This window comes from Mastomys coucha, unplaced genomic scaffold, assembly GCF_008632895.1.
Source record: "Mastomys coucha isolate ucsf_1 unplaced genomic scaffold, UCSF_Mcou_1 pScaffold20, whole genome shotgun sequence".
NCBI classification, from domain to species: Eukaryota; Metazoa; Chordata; class Mammalia; order Rodentia; family Muridae; genus Mastomys; species Mastomys coucha.
This window is the reverse complement of record NW_022196903.1, coordinates 85,813,400-85,830,757: the sequence shown is the minus strand read 5'-3', so window position 1 is coordinate 85,830,757 and position 17,358 is coordinate 85,813,400. Positions and strand designations below refer to the sequence as shown.

Here is a 17,358-nt window from a genome sequence, read left to right as displayed (position 1 = left end):
TCTTAAAAAAAAAAAAAGAAGTGGGAATTTATCAAAGAAAGAAAGAATGGAGAGTTCTAAGCAGGAAGGACAGTTCTTAAGGAACTAGCAAGTCTGACACAGAATGAGGTATTTGAGGAATAGTAGGCAATATGCCAAAAACCATGGGAGAGGTCAGACATAGACACTGACACTGGATGCTGGGGAACCATCAACAGCTTTAACATGATTGGATCTTATCTTCAACAAAAGAAACTTTTTTGATAGCAGGGTGGAGGTGACAGGAAAAGTAATATTGCAGACAAAAGCCAGTAAAGAATCCACGACAACAGTAAGAACTGAAGGTTGATCCTTAAATTTAATTCGAACTAAGGAGTTATCCTGAGCAGCACATGATGACAGCAGGACACAGTAAGTAAAAACTCTAGAGCTGACCACAAGGTAACAAGAGCACAAATGAACTCTTCCAGACTCACAGAAGGCTGAGAGCTGATGAGACCCTGTCTTCAGTTAAGCAGGCTCTTGATAGGAACAACAGGTCTCTCTCAGCGGCCAGGAAGTATAACTATGGCACTCAGCAACAGAGAAACTGTCTTCAGTAGCTGGAGTCTAGAAACTCATCTTTCATGATCAAGTGATTCAAATCACTCATGCTTATGCACTGCCTACCTGAACAAGAACTTAACAACATTCAAAGTGCCTACTGTCCTGAGCAAGTCTCCTTGATTGTGAGGCTCAGGCACTAAACTGATCTCTCTAATGCTAACCACATCAGACTGCCAAAACTAGATGTAAAATGTTTATATTGGAACTCATAGTATGTTGCAGCTACTATTTGTTGAAAGTGCTGCTTTTACCTTCTCAAAAAACAAAAACAAAGAAACATGAAGGCAGAAACTAAAGCTATGAAACATTCTTTAAGATCTACCCAAAACTGAACTGTATGTATATTGTATAAACAACCAAAGGCCAACTATAATTCACACTGTTAAGCTGCAAGCTGGGCAAAATGAAAGGGCTGAATTAGGGTGTAATCTGAAATAATTAAAAATAAGTCAAGGTTGGGCAGTGGTAGCCCACACCTTTAATCCAGCACTCAGGAGGCAGAGGCAGGCAGATCTGAGTTTGAGGCCAGCCTGATCTAAAGATTAAGTTCCATAACAGCCAAGGCTAAACACAGAAACCCTGTCTCAGTGGGCTAAAAAAAAAATAATAATCAAGGTCAGCTATAGTGAGCATGCCTTTTTGATCCCAAATATAACATTTAGAAATTAGCAGTTATTGGGGCTGGAGAGATGGCTTAGTGGGTAAGAGCACTGACTGCTCTTCCGAAGGTCATGAGTTCAAATCCCAGCAACCACATGATGGCTTACAACCACCCGTAAGAGATCTGACACCCTCTTCTGGTGTGTCTGAAGACAGCCACAGTTTACTTAATTATAATAATAAATAAATATTTGGGCTAGAGCAAGCGACCCAAAACATGATGAAGGCTCACAACTATCTGTACAGCTACATTGTGTACTCATATACATAAAATAAATAAACCTTTAAAAAAAAAGAAATTAGCAATTGTTTAAATTAATTAAATGTTCTAGTCTATGAGATGAGATAAGTAACTGATACCCTATTACTTTATGAAACTTGCTTGTTCCACATAGTTAGTTCCAGGATTAGGTAGTAACCCAATCCTGGAACTCAACCCAAAAAAGCAGTATCTAATGATCATTTGAAAAGTAAAAGGCAGGCAGGCAGGCCAGCTGTCATGATGGCAACTTTAATCTCAGCATTTAGGAGGTAGAGGTAGACCAATACCTGTGAATTCAAGGCCAGCTGATCTACAAGGTGAGACCCTGTCTTTAAAAAAAAAAAAAAGATACTACTGGATACAATTTCATGACATAATTTAAGTATATTCTGTTAGAAACCTATTTATTTTTACATTTTTAAAATTATATTTGTTCTCTTATATATTTTATCCCAACCACAGTTTCCCTCCTCCCTTTCCTGTCTCCCCCTCACACCTCTAACCTCATTCCCCCTCCATTTCCCTACAGAAAAGGCTAGGCCTTCCAGGGTATCAACCAAACATGGCACATCAAGTTACAGTAAGACTAGGTACCTCCTCCCATGTTAAGGCTGGATGAGGCAACCCAGTAGGAGGAAAAGGGTCCCAAAATCAAGCAAAAAGGATCAGAGGCAGCCCCCACTCTCACTGTTAGAGGGGTCCCACACAAAGACCAAGCTACACAACTCTAACATGTACAGAGGTCAGACCCATGTAGACACCTATTTATATTCATGGAAAAATAAAAATCTAGATGACATAAAATAAGAAACACAAAGCTACAGATTAGATGTCAAATTAGGATTTAGAATTAGGACATGAGAAAAAAAAATCAAAGTTTAATATAATACCAATGTTCTTCAGTAGAAAACATGCCCTTTAGATGCCTCTAAGGCCAAGCTTAAATCCACAACCAGTTATCGAAATCCTGATGCTTTTAAGACTTCAAATAATCACTTAGCTTCTGGGTCATGTGATTTCCTACTCATCATGCCCATCCAAAGAAGACTAGTTTCTTCTTTCAGTAAGAAAAAGGAGAAAATAACATTCCCAGGGAGGAGGGAGAACAAGAAATGAAGAGCATAGGAAAGTAGCAGCTTCCACAGCCATGTTGTTCCTATGCTGCTGGGGAACTACTACAGTGTTTGTGTGTGTGGAGACTGCTTCCCATCCTACCAATGACTCAAGTGTAATAATAATGATATTGATTCTGTTTCTGTTAGAATGAGCCAGGGATAGACAATTGGAAAAGGAGGACAAACTTCTGGGCACCTATGACATATTTTCTGTCAAACTAGGTATGTTTTGATCCTCAGCACTTTAGTATGATGCATAAGCTCCAACAAGGAAGTCAGAAGAACGGACACACAAGGAAACATATTTAAAGTGATCCAGCTGCTAATGAAGTGCTAGTGTTCCAACTCATACCACTCTGACTTTAAAACTTACACTATTACCTCTAGACCACATTATACTTCAAAATCACTTCCCAAGAAAAACAAAAAGTCAAGGAAGAAAAACAGTAACAGGGTATCAGTTACTTATCTCTCATCCATAGGCTAGAACATTTAATAACTAATTTAAACAACTGCTTATTTCTATATGTTACACACTTCAGTACCGCTGTCAGGAATTTATAATCCAGCTCCACCACGACAATTTCTTAGGAATTCAAAATTACTTTTAGTATTTTAGCTATAGAGTAATTATACTGACCAGAATTGTTAAGTTAAAAAATAAGTAGAACACTGAGGGTAATTTTTAACAAGGGTTTCTCTGTGTAGCCCTCGCTGTAGTAGTCCTGGAACTCTGTAGACCAAGCTGACCTCAAATCCCAAGTGCTGGGATTAAAGGCATGCAGCACCACCATCACCTGTCAATTTTTAACACTTTTTTTTTTAATAGTATAGAATAGAGTTTATTCAGGGCATAGGGAGGGGAGTTAAGAGGGTAGTAGAGACAGAGAAAGGCAGAGGGGGGCGGCCATGAACATGTGGAGAGAGAGTGGGGAAGGGAATGGGAAGAGAGCAGGGGCAGGAAGGCAAGAGGAACAAGAGAGCAGGAGAGAGAGGAGGAGGCTCTCTACTAACAGAATAAATATTCACACCAGAAAACAACAGTACCAGCAGCCCGAAGTCTCTGATGCACCTCTCCTGTTACCATTAACTTTCCTTTCTTCTCCTAATATCTATTACCAAGGATGATTTTTTGCTTGTTTTTAACTATAAGTAATATACTTTTATGTGTGTTTTGCTTCTCTTGCAGTCCATTTTCATTACTGTCTAGGATCCTAACACATGACTATACCATAACCCACTCATTTACAGCTAGTGAGTGTTCAGTTTGTTTCTAGTCTGGAGCTCTTATACTAGTACTTCTGTTAACAGTCTTACCCATGCCTTTCGGTAACTGAGATCTTGCCCTGGCTTGTCTTTAACTCAGTTATCTACCTGTCTCTGCTGAGATCAATGGTGTAAGCCATCATGCCCAGGTCTTACTTTTTAAGTAAGTTTTACCACTGATCTCTTCAAACCCTTTTATTTCTTTTCATTTACTTTTTAGTTTTTGCTTTTCTGAGATAGGATTTCACTATGTAGCCTAAGCTAGCTTCAAACTTGCCATCCTCCCGCCTCACATCTGAAGTATATCTCCAGATTTTAGTATCTCTTACTTTGTTGCCAACTATAATAGGTAGTACTTATTCATTGTATGATTACTATCTTTCATTCATTCATGATCCAATCACACACTAGAAGATGCAGAGCTAGGATAACAAGTATGCACTACTACACCTGGTTCAATTACACATCCTATAAGGGAATATCTTATATCTCTCTCGAAAAACAATTATAATAATCTTATTTCTTAAAATTGTACTAAGTAAGTCAATACATACATTCTAGTCACTAGCCTTTTCAGCTGAGGACTGATATAATACCACTTGTGACATCTGCTTTTCACCTTGGTAAAACAATAATTACTAGGTATTCACCTTTTCAACCTAGTAAATCTTGTGTTTCTGCAGAATAGGGGTATGGGAGAGAGGATCATGAGCAATATGTCATTTCTGACATGTTCTATTAATACACAATCAGATTCACTGCAGAATAAAAGACCCTGGAGAAAATGCATACTGAAGCATTCCAGCATTGAGCAATTTTTCAAGAGGCATCCAATCAGTGCTAGAATGTAAAGGGCACCTATGGGTAGCTTGTTGGAACCTTTTTTAGCTCTTGCATAGATAGCTGTTTCTTACTACAGAGAGCAGTAAAGGTAAACAAGGAAGGTTCCTGGAGAGCTCTAGCCTTTGAGTCTCACCAGCCTCATTTCTCCTAAGAGCTGCCCTTTGCTCCAGACCTAAGCACATTCTTCCACATCTCCCATGAATCCAAACTGGAAAAAATTATCTTGTAATGAAATTCCTCTCTATTTACATTCTAACATTTCCAAAAAACCTTTGGGACTATCAGTAAATACAAAATAGATCATGTCACCACATATTAAAAGGTTTTAATTCTTTTATTATTACAATGGAGGAGGTACTTTTTATTGCCTATAAGTCATACTTTGCTCTGAAACTTTCACTGACATATGCTTTCTAAAATTCAAAACTGCCTCATCAAGTCCAGTTAAAAATCTGCACTAACTCTCATTTCCTATCCTTAACATTTCACTTTTTTTAAAAAAAGATTTATTTATTTTATGTGTATGACTACACTGTAGCTGTACAGATGGCTGTGAGCCATCATGTGGCTGCTGGGAATTGAACTCAGGACAGCCCGCTCGCTCGGCCGCTCGCTCCGCTCCACGCTGCTCACGCTCACGTAATTCACTGTAGCTGTCTTCAGACGCACCAGAAGAGGGCGTCAGATCTCATTACAGGTAGTTGTGAGCCACCATGTGGTTGCTGGGATTTGAACTCACGACCTTCAGAAAAGCAATCAGTGCACTTACCAGTTGAGCCATCTCACCTGCCCCCAACATTTCACTTCTCATCTCTTCAAGACACCCAGATGGCAAGGTATGAACCTGGCTAAAGAATCCCTAAACAAATGCCCATGCCAACATCCTGAGTTAGGCTTCAGTTCTCCCTATATACATCTCCTTCTCATCACTGTGAGCTATACCAGTTGAAAGTGTTCCCTGGCTGTCATGCCTTTAGGTAGAAAGCTTCAACATTAGCTTTTCAGTAATGTGGAGGGGTATCCTAGCTACCAGAGTTCACAGAAAGTTGCAAAGGGTTATGGAGAAGAAACAACAAGATAGCAAAAAATGACAAAGAATGTCAGCCTTTAGGCAAGTTAAACTTCCAAAGACCAGAAAGCCATCGTCTATAGTGTGTGACAGAAACATGAATTTCAGATGATCAGACAGAAAAAAAGGTCAGCCATTACGTGAGATATAATAACATTTACCTTTGATCCCAGCACTCAAGAGGCATAGTCAAGTGAATCTCTGAGAGTCCCAGGCTACCCAGGGCTACATATAAGACCCTGTCTCAAAAAAAAAGAAATCAGCTTTTCATAGTCAGCAATAAAGCAAGACACACTAAAATGTACGGAATTTATATCAGGTACTAGGGTAGTTTTGATGAGCTTCAGGGCCATTTCCTACTCTGTTTTTCAAGACAGGGTTGCAAGCCCGGAACTCATTATATGACCCAGACTGGCTTCAGTCCCCTTGAGATGCTAAGCTCCATTCACAGATGATCCCCATTGGTGTCCACTCTGGTACTTCAAACCTCTGGAGCAAATGGCACACAACTCAACAACAAATACCTAAATGTGAACCTCAGTATGTGGAACCACTCAAACAAGATACAGGCCATCTCACCACAGTCTCACCTCCCTTGTTTGCAGTTACTGAAGCAACTCCTCACCCACTCTCTTCCATCTCAGTATTGGCTCCCTTTTCCCCAGTTTACAAATGTATAAACCTCAAAAAGACTGCTTACTCAAGATTCTGGAACCAAGTTTTTCTAACTCCACGACCCAAGATCCTTCCACCATACCAGATGACTTGGCTCCTTGTATTAAACACTTCTCCACCTAGGCATGGTAACACAGACCAGACTACAGTCTCAGCTGCTCAGAGGCTAACATAGGAGATCACTAGAGGCCAGGGTTAAAAGGCCAACCTCAAACTAAACAACAACAAAACCCTCAAAACTTCCTAGAATTCCTCTTATAAAGAGACTGTTGACATAAACCCTACTCCCAATACTCCCAAACAGAGTTCTCATTATGTAGCCCTGGCTGGCTAATATGTTAAAAGAATGTCTACTGAAATCCAATTCAAATTCCCTGCTTAGAATAATGGACATTTTATTGCTGGTCATGCTAACCCAACTGTCAAGTTCGGGTAAAAATGCACCAATTAAATATGCAGCACTTGGATATCAGTAGTGTCATCAACTTACTCAACAAAGCCTTCCCTTCCCATCTTCAAGCTTGCTATCCAGGACCCAGCTCTTTTCCTGAAATCGAGTCAAACATCACATTCTCAGTGAAGCCTGACTTCCTCGTCATCCAATCTAAATTAATGACCTCACGATTCCTTCTGCACACTATCCAGTTTCTTCCCTGGAACTGACTATTCTCTGAGCCTTTGTATCCCCTCAACGTCCAAAACTCTAGGGGAGAATGGCTCCCTGACCAGGTCAGTTGAATCTCTTGGAAGTATCCCTTAGTGCCTAAGGATAGGCTGTGTTTAATGAACGAAGTAAAGAGAATCACCTCACAAGTTTTGCACTCCAGTTGGTTCCTTATATTTTTCCACATCACCATTTTGGGACTAGGGATGTTACTCAACGGCAGGGCCATCCCCAGCACCACAATAAGAAGAAAAAACTACCACCACCATTTGCAAACTACTTTGAGGCTCGCAGGGTAGCTTGGACTCCATTTTCAGAGAAGAGTCCCTCAAACAATGCTGAGGAGAGAGGCGCGGCTTGGCAAGAACGCCTGGTGTCCCAATTTCACTGACTGAAATGGAGCCCGCCAGAGGGACTCCGTCCAGAGTCGTGAGGAAAGTGCGACCCCGAGGAGCCTCCGTGTGCCGACGAGCTCTCCCCTCCAGGCCGCGCCATGGGTTCAAAAAGCATCCTCAGCTTCCCAGCCCGAGACCCACCAAGTCCCTCAGAGGCTGGCCCGGCCGGCCTCTCGCCCTGCACTATCAGCCCCCGGGACCTCCCTCTCCCACCTGGACCAACCAGCACAGCCCCGGGGGCGGCGCCGCAGGCCGTGGCCCTCCTGCACGGGGGGCGATTGGCCAGCCCGGCCGTCACTCAGGAGGTCGCGCCCTGCCCACGCCCCCCTCCCTCCCCTTCCACCCTCCTAGCCCGGAAAAACGGCGGTTGGGCCAGGGTGGCAGCCAACGGCAGGCGGGGAGTGCTGGGGTGAGGAGCGGGGGACACAGGAAGAAGCGGGCAGGCCAGGCGCGCGCGGAGGGGAGCCTGGCCGGCCGGCGCCGCGGGGACAAAATGGCGGCGCTGGCGGAGGGCCAGGCGTGAGGCGGGGCCGCGGACATTCCCCCCTCCGCCCCCGCGGCGCGCGGCCGGCCCGGTCAGGACAGCGGCTCGCCGGGCTCGGCCCCGGGCGGGGAGGGGAGTGGAAGAGAGGGGAGGGGAGGGCGCGGCCCGGCCCACTATGCAAAGCGCCGGCCGCCGCCGCCGCCGCCACCGCCCCGTGGCAAAGGTAAAAGGCCGCGTTCAGCCTCCGCGGCCTCCTCCATGGCGGCGCAGGCCTGCCCTCCGCCGCGCTGCGCCGCGCCGCGGCTTGGCCCGGAGGGCTTGCTTACCTCAGGGTTGGGCGCCACAACAACCGTGGAGCAGGTCCCGTGTCTGCGGCGGGCGCCCCCGGCTAGGAGGGCAGGGCGCGGGCGGGGCAGGCGCCGGAGGGCAGGAGCCCGGAGGCTCCGGTGGCTGGGACGCCGCGGCGGGCCGGGGCGGAGCGGGGCGGCGGGCCGGGCCCTGGCGCCGCCGGGGTCGCGGAGGGACCGCGCTTTGTTATTGTTTTTGTCAGTGAAAGGTCAGAGTTCGTGACCCCGGTGCCGCTGCCGCCGCCGCCCGCGCGCTGGGAGGAGGAGGGCGAATGTTCCTCTTCCTCTTCCCGGCGCCAGCCTCACCGCGGCGGCGGGGGGCGGGCGAGCACGCGATTGGCTGAGCGCGCGCGCGCACCGGAACGCCGCCGCTGCCGCCGCCAGAGCTAAGGCCGGCAGGCCTGGACCGGGCAGGTGCGGCAGACGCCGTAGGCTCCGCTTGCAGGCTGAAGAAGCGGGCCCTTGACTGGCGCCGCGCCGAGAAGTCGCTAGCGAGCGGTTTCCCGGGAGTGCGCAGAGCTCCCGGTACCTTCCTCGGGATGGGTGGTAGTAGCTTGAGGTCTTGAAACTCCAAGGATGTGCATGCTTCTGGCCGGACCAGGCAAGTGTGCAGATGCCCCAGGCCCCTTGGAAACCAGACTTGTGCGGTCCCATGCCCCTCCTCCTCCCGATTTGAGTAAAGCTGCTTTGGCATGCACTGATTGCATTCTGCAAAGCCTCTGGGTTATGCTTCGCCATTGGGCTTGGGAAGGTGCGGCCGTTCCCTCTCAGTGCCTGTCTGCAAAGTTCATCCATCCTCCTGGATCACCGTGCTGTGTAGATTGGAGATACTCTACCACACATACACACACCTCTTGCTCATTAGAAATAAATGCTTCAAGATTTTTGCAGTAGACATTTAGGGTGACTCCAATCGAATTTCTATTTGGTGGCAAGTGTTTTAAACACAGTCCCCTCCCCTTCCTGTCGCCTGGGAAAGTGTGTGTGTGTGTGTGTGGGTGTGTATCTCTGTTCCCTACAGACCCTGTAGCTGAAAGTTTTCCTTATTTATAGGACATGTGACCCAGCTCAGTAACATGGGTAAGGTAGCCTATATATAAGTCCTTTGACTGTAAAATTCTTGTAAGTATGGAGTGTTCTGTTATATACTTTTCCAAGAATTTAAGTTTGTAATGCTAAATAATACAGTGTAAAAAATTCACATTAGATGGGGTTTTCGGAGGAACAGTACAATTGTACAAGGTTTAAAAATAAATCATAATGAATGCACTTATCTTGGTTTATAGTTTTTTTTTCTTCAGTTAATATTCTGGCTCTGCAAATGAACCATTCTTTTTTTTTTATTAGATATTTTCTTTACTTACATGTCATATGATTTCTCCTTTCCCAGTTTCCCCTCAAAAAAAAAAAAAAAAAAGAACAAACCCCTTTTGCCTCCCCCTGCTTGCCACTCCACGCTCCCACTTATTGGCCCTGGCATTCCCATACACTGGGGCACAGAACCTTCACAGGGCCAAGGGCCTCTCCTCCTATTGATGATTGACTTTGCAATCCTCTACTATACATATGCTGCCGGAGCAATCAGTCCCACCATGTGTACTCTTTGGTTGGTGGTTGAATCCCTGGGAGCTCTGAGGGTACTAGTTAGTTCATATTGTTGTTGTCCTAAGGGGCTGCAAACCCTTCAGCTCCTTTGGTCCTTTCTCTAACTTCTTCATTGGGGACCCAAACGAACCATTCTTAAGCTGCCACTTAAACTCAGGAACTAGAACTCACTTTAAGTAACCACAGTAAACAAAACCAGAGCTCTTTGATACTGGTTGGTGAAGTTAGCCCGGCTTCTGTTGGCCACATTTGCAGTAACCTTAAGTAGCTTTTCAAGTTAAACTGTTTAAAATTGTAGCAACTTTTCTCTTGACAATAGTGCATGAGGGCACCTGCACAGATACATTGTTAGCAGGTAACAAGTGTTTGGAAGCTGGGGTCAGGAAGGCTTTGTAACACTTTAATACATTTTAGAACCACAATGGCACAATGTAAGGTGGATTTTGGGGGGGGGGGTTGTTTTTTTTTTTTTTTTTTGGTTTTTTGAGTGGATTACTCTTAGTAAGCAGGCGTTTGAGTTCAAGGCCAACCTGATCTACATAGTTCCAGGACAGCCAGGGCTATGTAGAGAGAGACAGCTCACACAGATGCACCAGTCCTGCCCCCTCAGTACCGGGATAAAAGGTCTGCATCACCGCTGCTTTACCTTCACCTTCGCAATGCTTTTGCCATTCATTGCCAGCCTTTTATAAGGTTTTCACTGTGATGTTCTTCAGAACCGCCAAGCTGGTTTATTCTGAACAGTTGCCAGCTCACAGTGTCTGATAGAGTTGGCAACAGCACTTCTTTTGAGCACCACAGTTGACATGTGTCCCAGGCTTAGGTCAGTGATCTCATTGCCAAAATGTATAAGACCAAACAATGTGGCTCAAGTTAGCCAGGCAAGGTATCCTACACCTTTGATCCCCCACTCAGGAGGTACAGCCAAACAGATCTCCGAGTTCAAGACTAGCTTGATCTATAAAGTAAGTTCCAGGACAACTAGGACTGCTACAAAGGGAACCACTGTCTGAAAAGAATAAACAAAATGGCCCAAGTTGGCCTCAAAACTCACTATGTAAGTATAACCTTGAACTTCTGATCATCCATCCCTGAAATATAGGAATACACCACGTTGTCCAGTATAGGTGGTACTTGGAATGGCTTAGGGTCTCTTACTGGGGTGAAACACTAAATACCAAAAGCAACTTGGGAAGGAAAGGTTTTGCTTATACTTCTAAATTACAGTTCCTCATCAGAGGTGGTAAAGAGAACTGGAAGCAGGAGCTCATGGAAAACCCATGGAGGAGTACTGCTTACTGGCTTGTTCCTTATGGCTTGCTAAGCCTGCTTTCTTACAGAACCCAGACCCACCAGCCTAGGGGTGGCACCATCCCAATGGACTCCGCCCTCCCCCATTATTCACTAAGAAAGTACCCCACAGCACAATATTATGGAGGCATTTTCTCAATTGAGGTCCCTCTAGCTTGCGTCAAGAAGACATAAAAACTAGCCACCTCATAAAGTGGAAACTTCTGGGGTTATTTTTTTGAAAGTTATGTCGGGGCTGGTGAGATGGCTCAGTGGGTAAGAGCACTGACTGCTCTTCAAATCCCAGCAACCACATGGTGGCTCACAACCATCCCTAATGAGATCTGGTTCCCTCTTCTGGTGCGTCTGAAGACAGCTACAGTGTACTTTCATATAATAATAAATCAATTTTTTAAAAAAGAAAAAGTCAGTTATGTCAAATGATGTTTTGCTGGAGCACACAGGTAAAGAGATGCTTTGCTAAAACAGACACAAGAAAGGACGAGTGATGAAGTAGAAATATGACCTCACAGACAGTGGGAGCTCAGAATTGGTTTGCTTTACTCTGTCTCACTTCACTAACAACACACATGTATTGGTTTTACTTTACATTGCATTGCTGAGCTCTGCTTGCGTGTAATGCCATAGAGAGAGACTTGCCAAAGAATTTCTTGTGAGGTTCCTGTGGCTTCGTGACACTGCCGGGGCCATAGGCTTGTTGGCGAGCCTTGTGTTTCTTCTGGCTTGAGCTTGCTGGTTCATGTGTGGTGTCTACCAAGTGGACTGGACTGCAGCTGCTGATTTGTATTGGTGTTTGCTACTGGACTGAACTGCTGATATCCTGACAGGGAAGATTGGACTTACCCCCCAAAGTAAACAGGTCTACTAAACCTTTGTATCCTAAAAACCTTTCTTTTATACTACCTCTGGTGGGTAGTGGGGCAAGAGAGAGGTTAAACTCTTATTAAAGTAGGTTGGAAAAAAAATGTATGCCTACATGCACAGAATGGAACCCAGGGCTTAATGCATACTAGGCAAGCACCCTTCCAATTGAGTTATATCCTCAACCCAAAACAAAATTGTTTAACCTTTTAAAATGTAGTTTTAGAAGATTTTGTTTTTTTAAAATTCTGACCATTTCAGTAGATTGTTCTGTCACAGGGACTGGGGCTCTGAGTGATGTGTGAGACTGCACACCCTTGGATGAAGGTTATCTGAGAGTCTGCCCACACTCTGTGGGCCCTGTCCCATCTTTCAGCCATGATGGTATAGTGTGAATCTGGTGACTTTCCAACAGCAGTGTGTGACACAACCTCCAAGCTGTCCCATCTTTACCAAAGACCCCAATGAAACTCGGCCCAGTGATGCTCCTGAACTGGGGTGTGGCCTGGGTCTTCTGTCACAGGGCTCTATGGGTGAGTAGTTCTCTGACTCAGCGGTCCCCTGAGGGAGTAGTCTTTTTCATGGTACCAATATAATCTGTGGTCAGTGACTGATCGACTTGTCTGCAGCTTTAAGGGTAGGAAATGTAACTGGTATTTCATCTTTGGGCCTAACATGGAATAAACACTTTTACCATCCAATGTAATTTTACACCTACATCTAAATGAAAATCCTGACTAAATGAATGTCACTAAGTCACCATTAAGGAGCAGACACATACCACTTTTGCGATAGTATAGACATCAGCTGCAGGCCTCAGTGTAGCTGAGTGACAGGGAGCTTATCTAGCAAGTAAGGGGTCCCAGGTTCTGACCCCAGCATTGCAGGAAGAACATGTTTTCCCTGGTTTTGTAACATAAAGCTAGTAGTGTCTGTATTTTCTTAGTGGAAAGGCTTAATAATTACCTTTCAAAAGTATGTAGGAATGTTGGTTTTTCTGTAATGGTTTATGCTTTGTTCCTATGGGGTAATCATTTCATCAGAGTTCTCTTCATGTTGCTTGTGTAATTACTACATGCTTGCAAAATAAACATGAAGCTCCTATAGATGTCATTAGGCTTATTGTTAAGAATGTGGAATTAGAACAGACAGTCTGTATAGTAGACTGCATGTTCCCAGTATGTTTACCCTGTATCATCTTAAAACAGCCTTGTGAAACAAATAATATTGTCCTGTTTTTACAGCTGGAGCGGACAAGGCCCAACACAGGGAGGATGACTTCCCCAAACCACTCGTTGGCAAATAGAACATGTACTGATAGTTGTTTCTGCCCTTGAAGACTCTGAGAAAACTGTCCCCACCTTCATGTTTCTATCAGAGTCAGCCTCTGTCAAGGCTACATGGGGAGATCACAGCTTCAATTTGAATACCATCCTTTCATTAAGAAAACTGATGTCCCTAGGTGAATTGGTGGCTCTGGAATACAAGGCTATAGGAAACATAGCCCCACATGAACTGCCTTGACTTGAGCCTCCCAGGCCATGGGGCACGGAGGGGGCCAGGATTTCAAGTTGCATTTGGCTCAGATACCTTAAAGCCACAGAGCTTGTTTTGGAAGAGGCATGAGTCTTGAGATGCTAATGGAAAAACAGATTACATTCTTAGAAAGACATACCTGCCCTTGGTCCCCAGTTCTCAAGTCAAGGGTTGTTGTGAAGCAACTTTGCTTTCTTTAATGTTGGAATTGGAGAAGGGCTGAGGGTGGAGTGGAGTCACTCTGTGAGTGCTGCTCTAGCAGCAGAGTTTCAATGGAGCATGAGGTATCCCAGCTCCCAGTCAACCCTGTGTCCTGGTCTTCAGCCTTGTGATATTTTTTTTCCATAGAAAAATCTTTACTGCTTAGTGGGAATACAGTTGCTTGTCTGTGTCATAAGGGACAAGGATCTGCATCTCCTTACAGATCTTTTTTTTTTTTTTTTTTTTTTGGCTTTTCGAGACAGGGTTTCTCTGTGTAGCCCTGGCTGTCCTGAAACTCACTCTGTAGCCCAGGCTGGCCTTGAACTCAGAAATCCACCTGCCTCTGCCTCCCAAGTGCTGGGATTAAAGGTGTGTGCCACCACTGCTGGGCTCCTTACAGATCTTAAGCTAATCCTGTCTTTGGGTCCATCTTGGTCTTCCAACAGGCCTGGGCCTCAGTTCTGAGCCTCTCTATGGGCAATGTCCTGTGTATACCCCCTTGGTATCCCTCTCTGTATACACTGGTGATATTTCTCCCTTGCTAAGTCAGCTGCTATGGTGTGAAGTGCTCTTTCAAAAATGAGTTGTTTTCTACACTCCCTTCCTGTCATCTTCTATTGTCTTTTGTCTTCGGGAAGGGAGCCCAGAAATGCACATTTCCTGGTTCTTTCTATGCAACACCGAAATTATATGGCCTATAAACCAATAGTCGCCTTTCTAGAAAATTGCAATCTGAATCTCTAGAATCAGACACGTGATGGTCGGACCTGGAGTCACCTGTGTCTGATGCTGTCAGTATGAACACCTCCATGTGGCGTCTGCATGTGGCTGGCTCTGTCACAGCACAGTGGACCCAGGGGGTAAATGTCACAGAAAACAAAGTGAAAGTTTTATTCCCTATCACCTCCTCTATTTGCTTCCTCCATTCCATATCATCTCCTCTGTTTCCTTCTCCCTGGGGCCATCACCAAGGCCTTTCCAGGTTCACAGGAAGGAATACAATCTCACCATACTGGGAGATAGCACTATAGTGGTCAGGATTCTCTAAGGACTCACAGAATGAATATATGTGTGGGATTTATTAGAGTGGCTTACAGGTCGTGGTCTGAGTAGTCCAACAATGGCTGTCTCCCAAAGGAAAGGTCAGGAATGTAGTAGTTGTTCCGGCTACAAGACTGGATATTTCAGCAGGCCTAATCTGGTGCTGGCATGTGGCAGGATATTTGATCACACCATGAAACCTGAAATTGTGTTATTTCCTGAAAATACTGTTTCTAGTTGTGCTATGGCTCAGCCCTTAGCACTCACCTTTAATCCCTCTGGCTGGAATACAGACATGCCCTTAGTACAAACCTTTAATCCCAACAATGAAGTTAAAGTTAGTTTGTAGAAGGAAGCACCAATGTTTGAAAGCGATGTCTAATTGCGTGGCAGACAAAGTGACAAATCAAAGATTTGACAGACTAGTATATGCCCAACTCTCAGGAGACGAGAGAGGAAAAGGAAACTACTTAAGAGAGCAATGCAGACAAGAAAAAAAGGGCAGTTTTTAGTGGAAGAGTTTTACAAAGACATATTGAAGAGAGAACAAGCTAGATACTGGTAAAATCAGAATGAGCCAGAGAATAAGGAGGAGGCAGAAGATTAGAATAATATTACCAATGTTAGTATGAGGCCAAATAGGGTAATTCAGGAGAGGCTGAGAGAAGTTAGATTAAACCAGTCAGTTTGGAGAGGAGTTTGAGCCAGAACAGCTGAGTTGAACCAGCCAGCCAGAGAGCAGTAAGAACTGAAGGGGTGAACTTATTCAACAGCAAGTCTCAGAGGCCGGAAAATTAGGCCTAGATTAGATTGTACGTAGGCTAGAAGCTTTCAGAACTAGGACTAGATTAGCAGGTAGAGTCAGTAAGCTTCTGAGATGACAATTACATCAGGTGAATAAAAGATACCTTTAGCCAGGCAGTGGTGGCACATGTCTTTAATCCCAGCACTTGGGAGGCAGAGGCAGGTGGATTTCTGAGTTCGAGGCCAGCCTAGTCTACAGAGTGAGTTCCAGGACAGCCAGGGCTACACAGAGAAACCCTGTCTCGAAAAACCAAAAAGATACCTTTATATTGGCATCCCAAAAGATTCCTAGAGAGCTTCTGGTCTTCAGTCTATGCTGGAATCCTGGAGCAGTAGATTTTAATTCCAGTGAAGGAGTGTCTCAGCACCAAGAGAGATGGACTTACTGGGGAGAGTGAGGACAAACAGGCAAAAGGTAAAAGCTTCCTTCCTTCTTCCATGCCTTTCTATGTGGACTGCTGCCAGAAGGTGTGGCCTAGAGTTAGGGTGAGTCTTCCCACCTCGAATGGCCTAAGAGAGCCCCTCACAGGCATGCCCAGCTGGTTGGGTTTTAGTTGATTGCAGATGTAGTCAAGTTGACAACCAGGATCAGCCATCACAGGCGTAGCTCCAAGAGTGAAGAAAACTTACGAAGGACCACAATAAGCAGCTGTGACGGAACCAACCACATGTTTAGTTGATCTTTAAATAGAGGACCAGAATGGATTTTCCAAAATTCAGATCTGTTCTTCTAAACCATCTGACGGTCCCCATAATCTAGTGACTGTAGGGTATTGTCACCCTGACTGACCTGACTCCAGACAGCCTGGGTGTCCCTTTGGGGACCTCCCTATGCTCTGCTTATTCCAAACTACCCCAGTTCCTGAGCTTGTTAGGAACACAATGCTACTCTCTCTCCTCATCCCACAGTCTTCCTGTACAGACCTCTCTAGTACACTTTCCATGTGAAGCAACCCTTTGTTAGGTCCAGCCCCACCCAGCTCACCCAAAGTTACCTGAAGATGCTCCTGGCTACCCACGCACAGTGCAGTTACCTGTTCCCAAGATGGCTTCTCTGCTACTTGTGTCATGCTATGCTTGCTGACACTTGCCAGCTCAGAATCACTGGAGAGAGTACCTGGGCAAAGCCATGTTCTGAGTTCCTTGGATTCCGGTTGGCTTGGCATCCATGGAGCTCAGCACGCACTCTCCTTCGTCCAGCAGCCAGCTGGAAGGGAAGCTCTAGCACTCAGAAGCAAGGTTTATCACACAAAACCCTGCTTTCCAGTTAGCTAAACCTGGAACTGAATGCCTGTTTCTCTCAAGGTCCCACATTTCAACATTTGTTTTTCATTTGTCTGTGAATGTTTTCATTGTAATGCGGGTATTAGGAAATTCAGCATTTATCAGCCAGTGTATACTAGAGTTTCAGCCAGCGAGGGTACTTTCCCAGAATAACTGAGAATTAATTACCATTAGCTAAGGAGGATGTTCCTGGCGGGTGGAAAGTTACCTGTCATCTTGTTCCAGAGTCACCAGCACTAGTGGGATCATGAGAGGCAGCCCCAAGTCTTGTTTGCTGAAGTCACCTGTGCCCACACTACCTTGCAAAGAATGCAAAGGAGAGTAATTGGAAGCACCTTTGTTCGTGGTAA

General features: G+C 45.1%; 2 protein-coding genes across 9 annotated transcripts in view; one reads left to right on the top strand and one right to left on the bottom strand.

The window, feature by feature from the left end:
• Nr2c2 (nuclear receptor subfamily 2 group C member 2) overlaps positions 1-8,692 on the bottom strand; it is a 67,709-nt gene extending 59,017 nt beyond the window's left edge. For 2 of the 8 annotated variants that reach the window (XM_031382610.1, XM_031382611.1), the window contains exon 1: positions 7,282-7,767. The gene's annotated coding sequence lies outside the window, so the exon portion shown is untranslated. Of the gene's footprint in view, positions 1-5,961; positions 5,980-7,281; positions 7,770-8,344 lie in introns of those variants that run through there. The other 6 variants (XM_031382608.1, XM_031382612.1, XM_031382605.1 and 3 more) reach the window with 6 other exon arrangements.
• On the top strand, positions 7,536-8,057 carry LOC116099966 (putative HTLV-1-related endogenous sequence). Its single transcript, XM_031384049.1, has one exon. It carries the CDS (start codon positions 7,536-7,538, stop codon positions 8,055-8,057), a length of 522 nt encoding a protein of 173 aa, XP_031239909.1.
• Positions 8,693-17,358: the final 8,666 nt, after the last annotated feature.

Coding starts and splice junctions, on each gene's coding strand:
- LOC116099966 (XM_031384049.1), top strand. CDS start 7,536: ATGGAGCCCGCCAGAGGGACTCCGTCCAGAGTCGTGAGGAAAGTGCGA.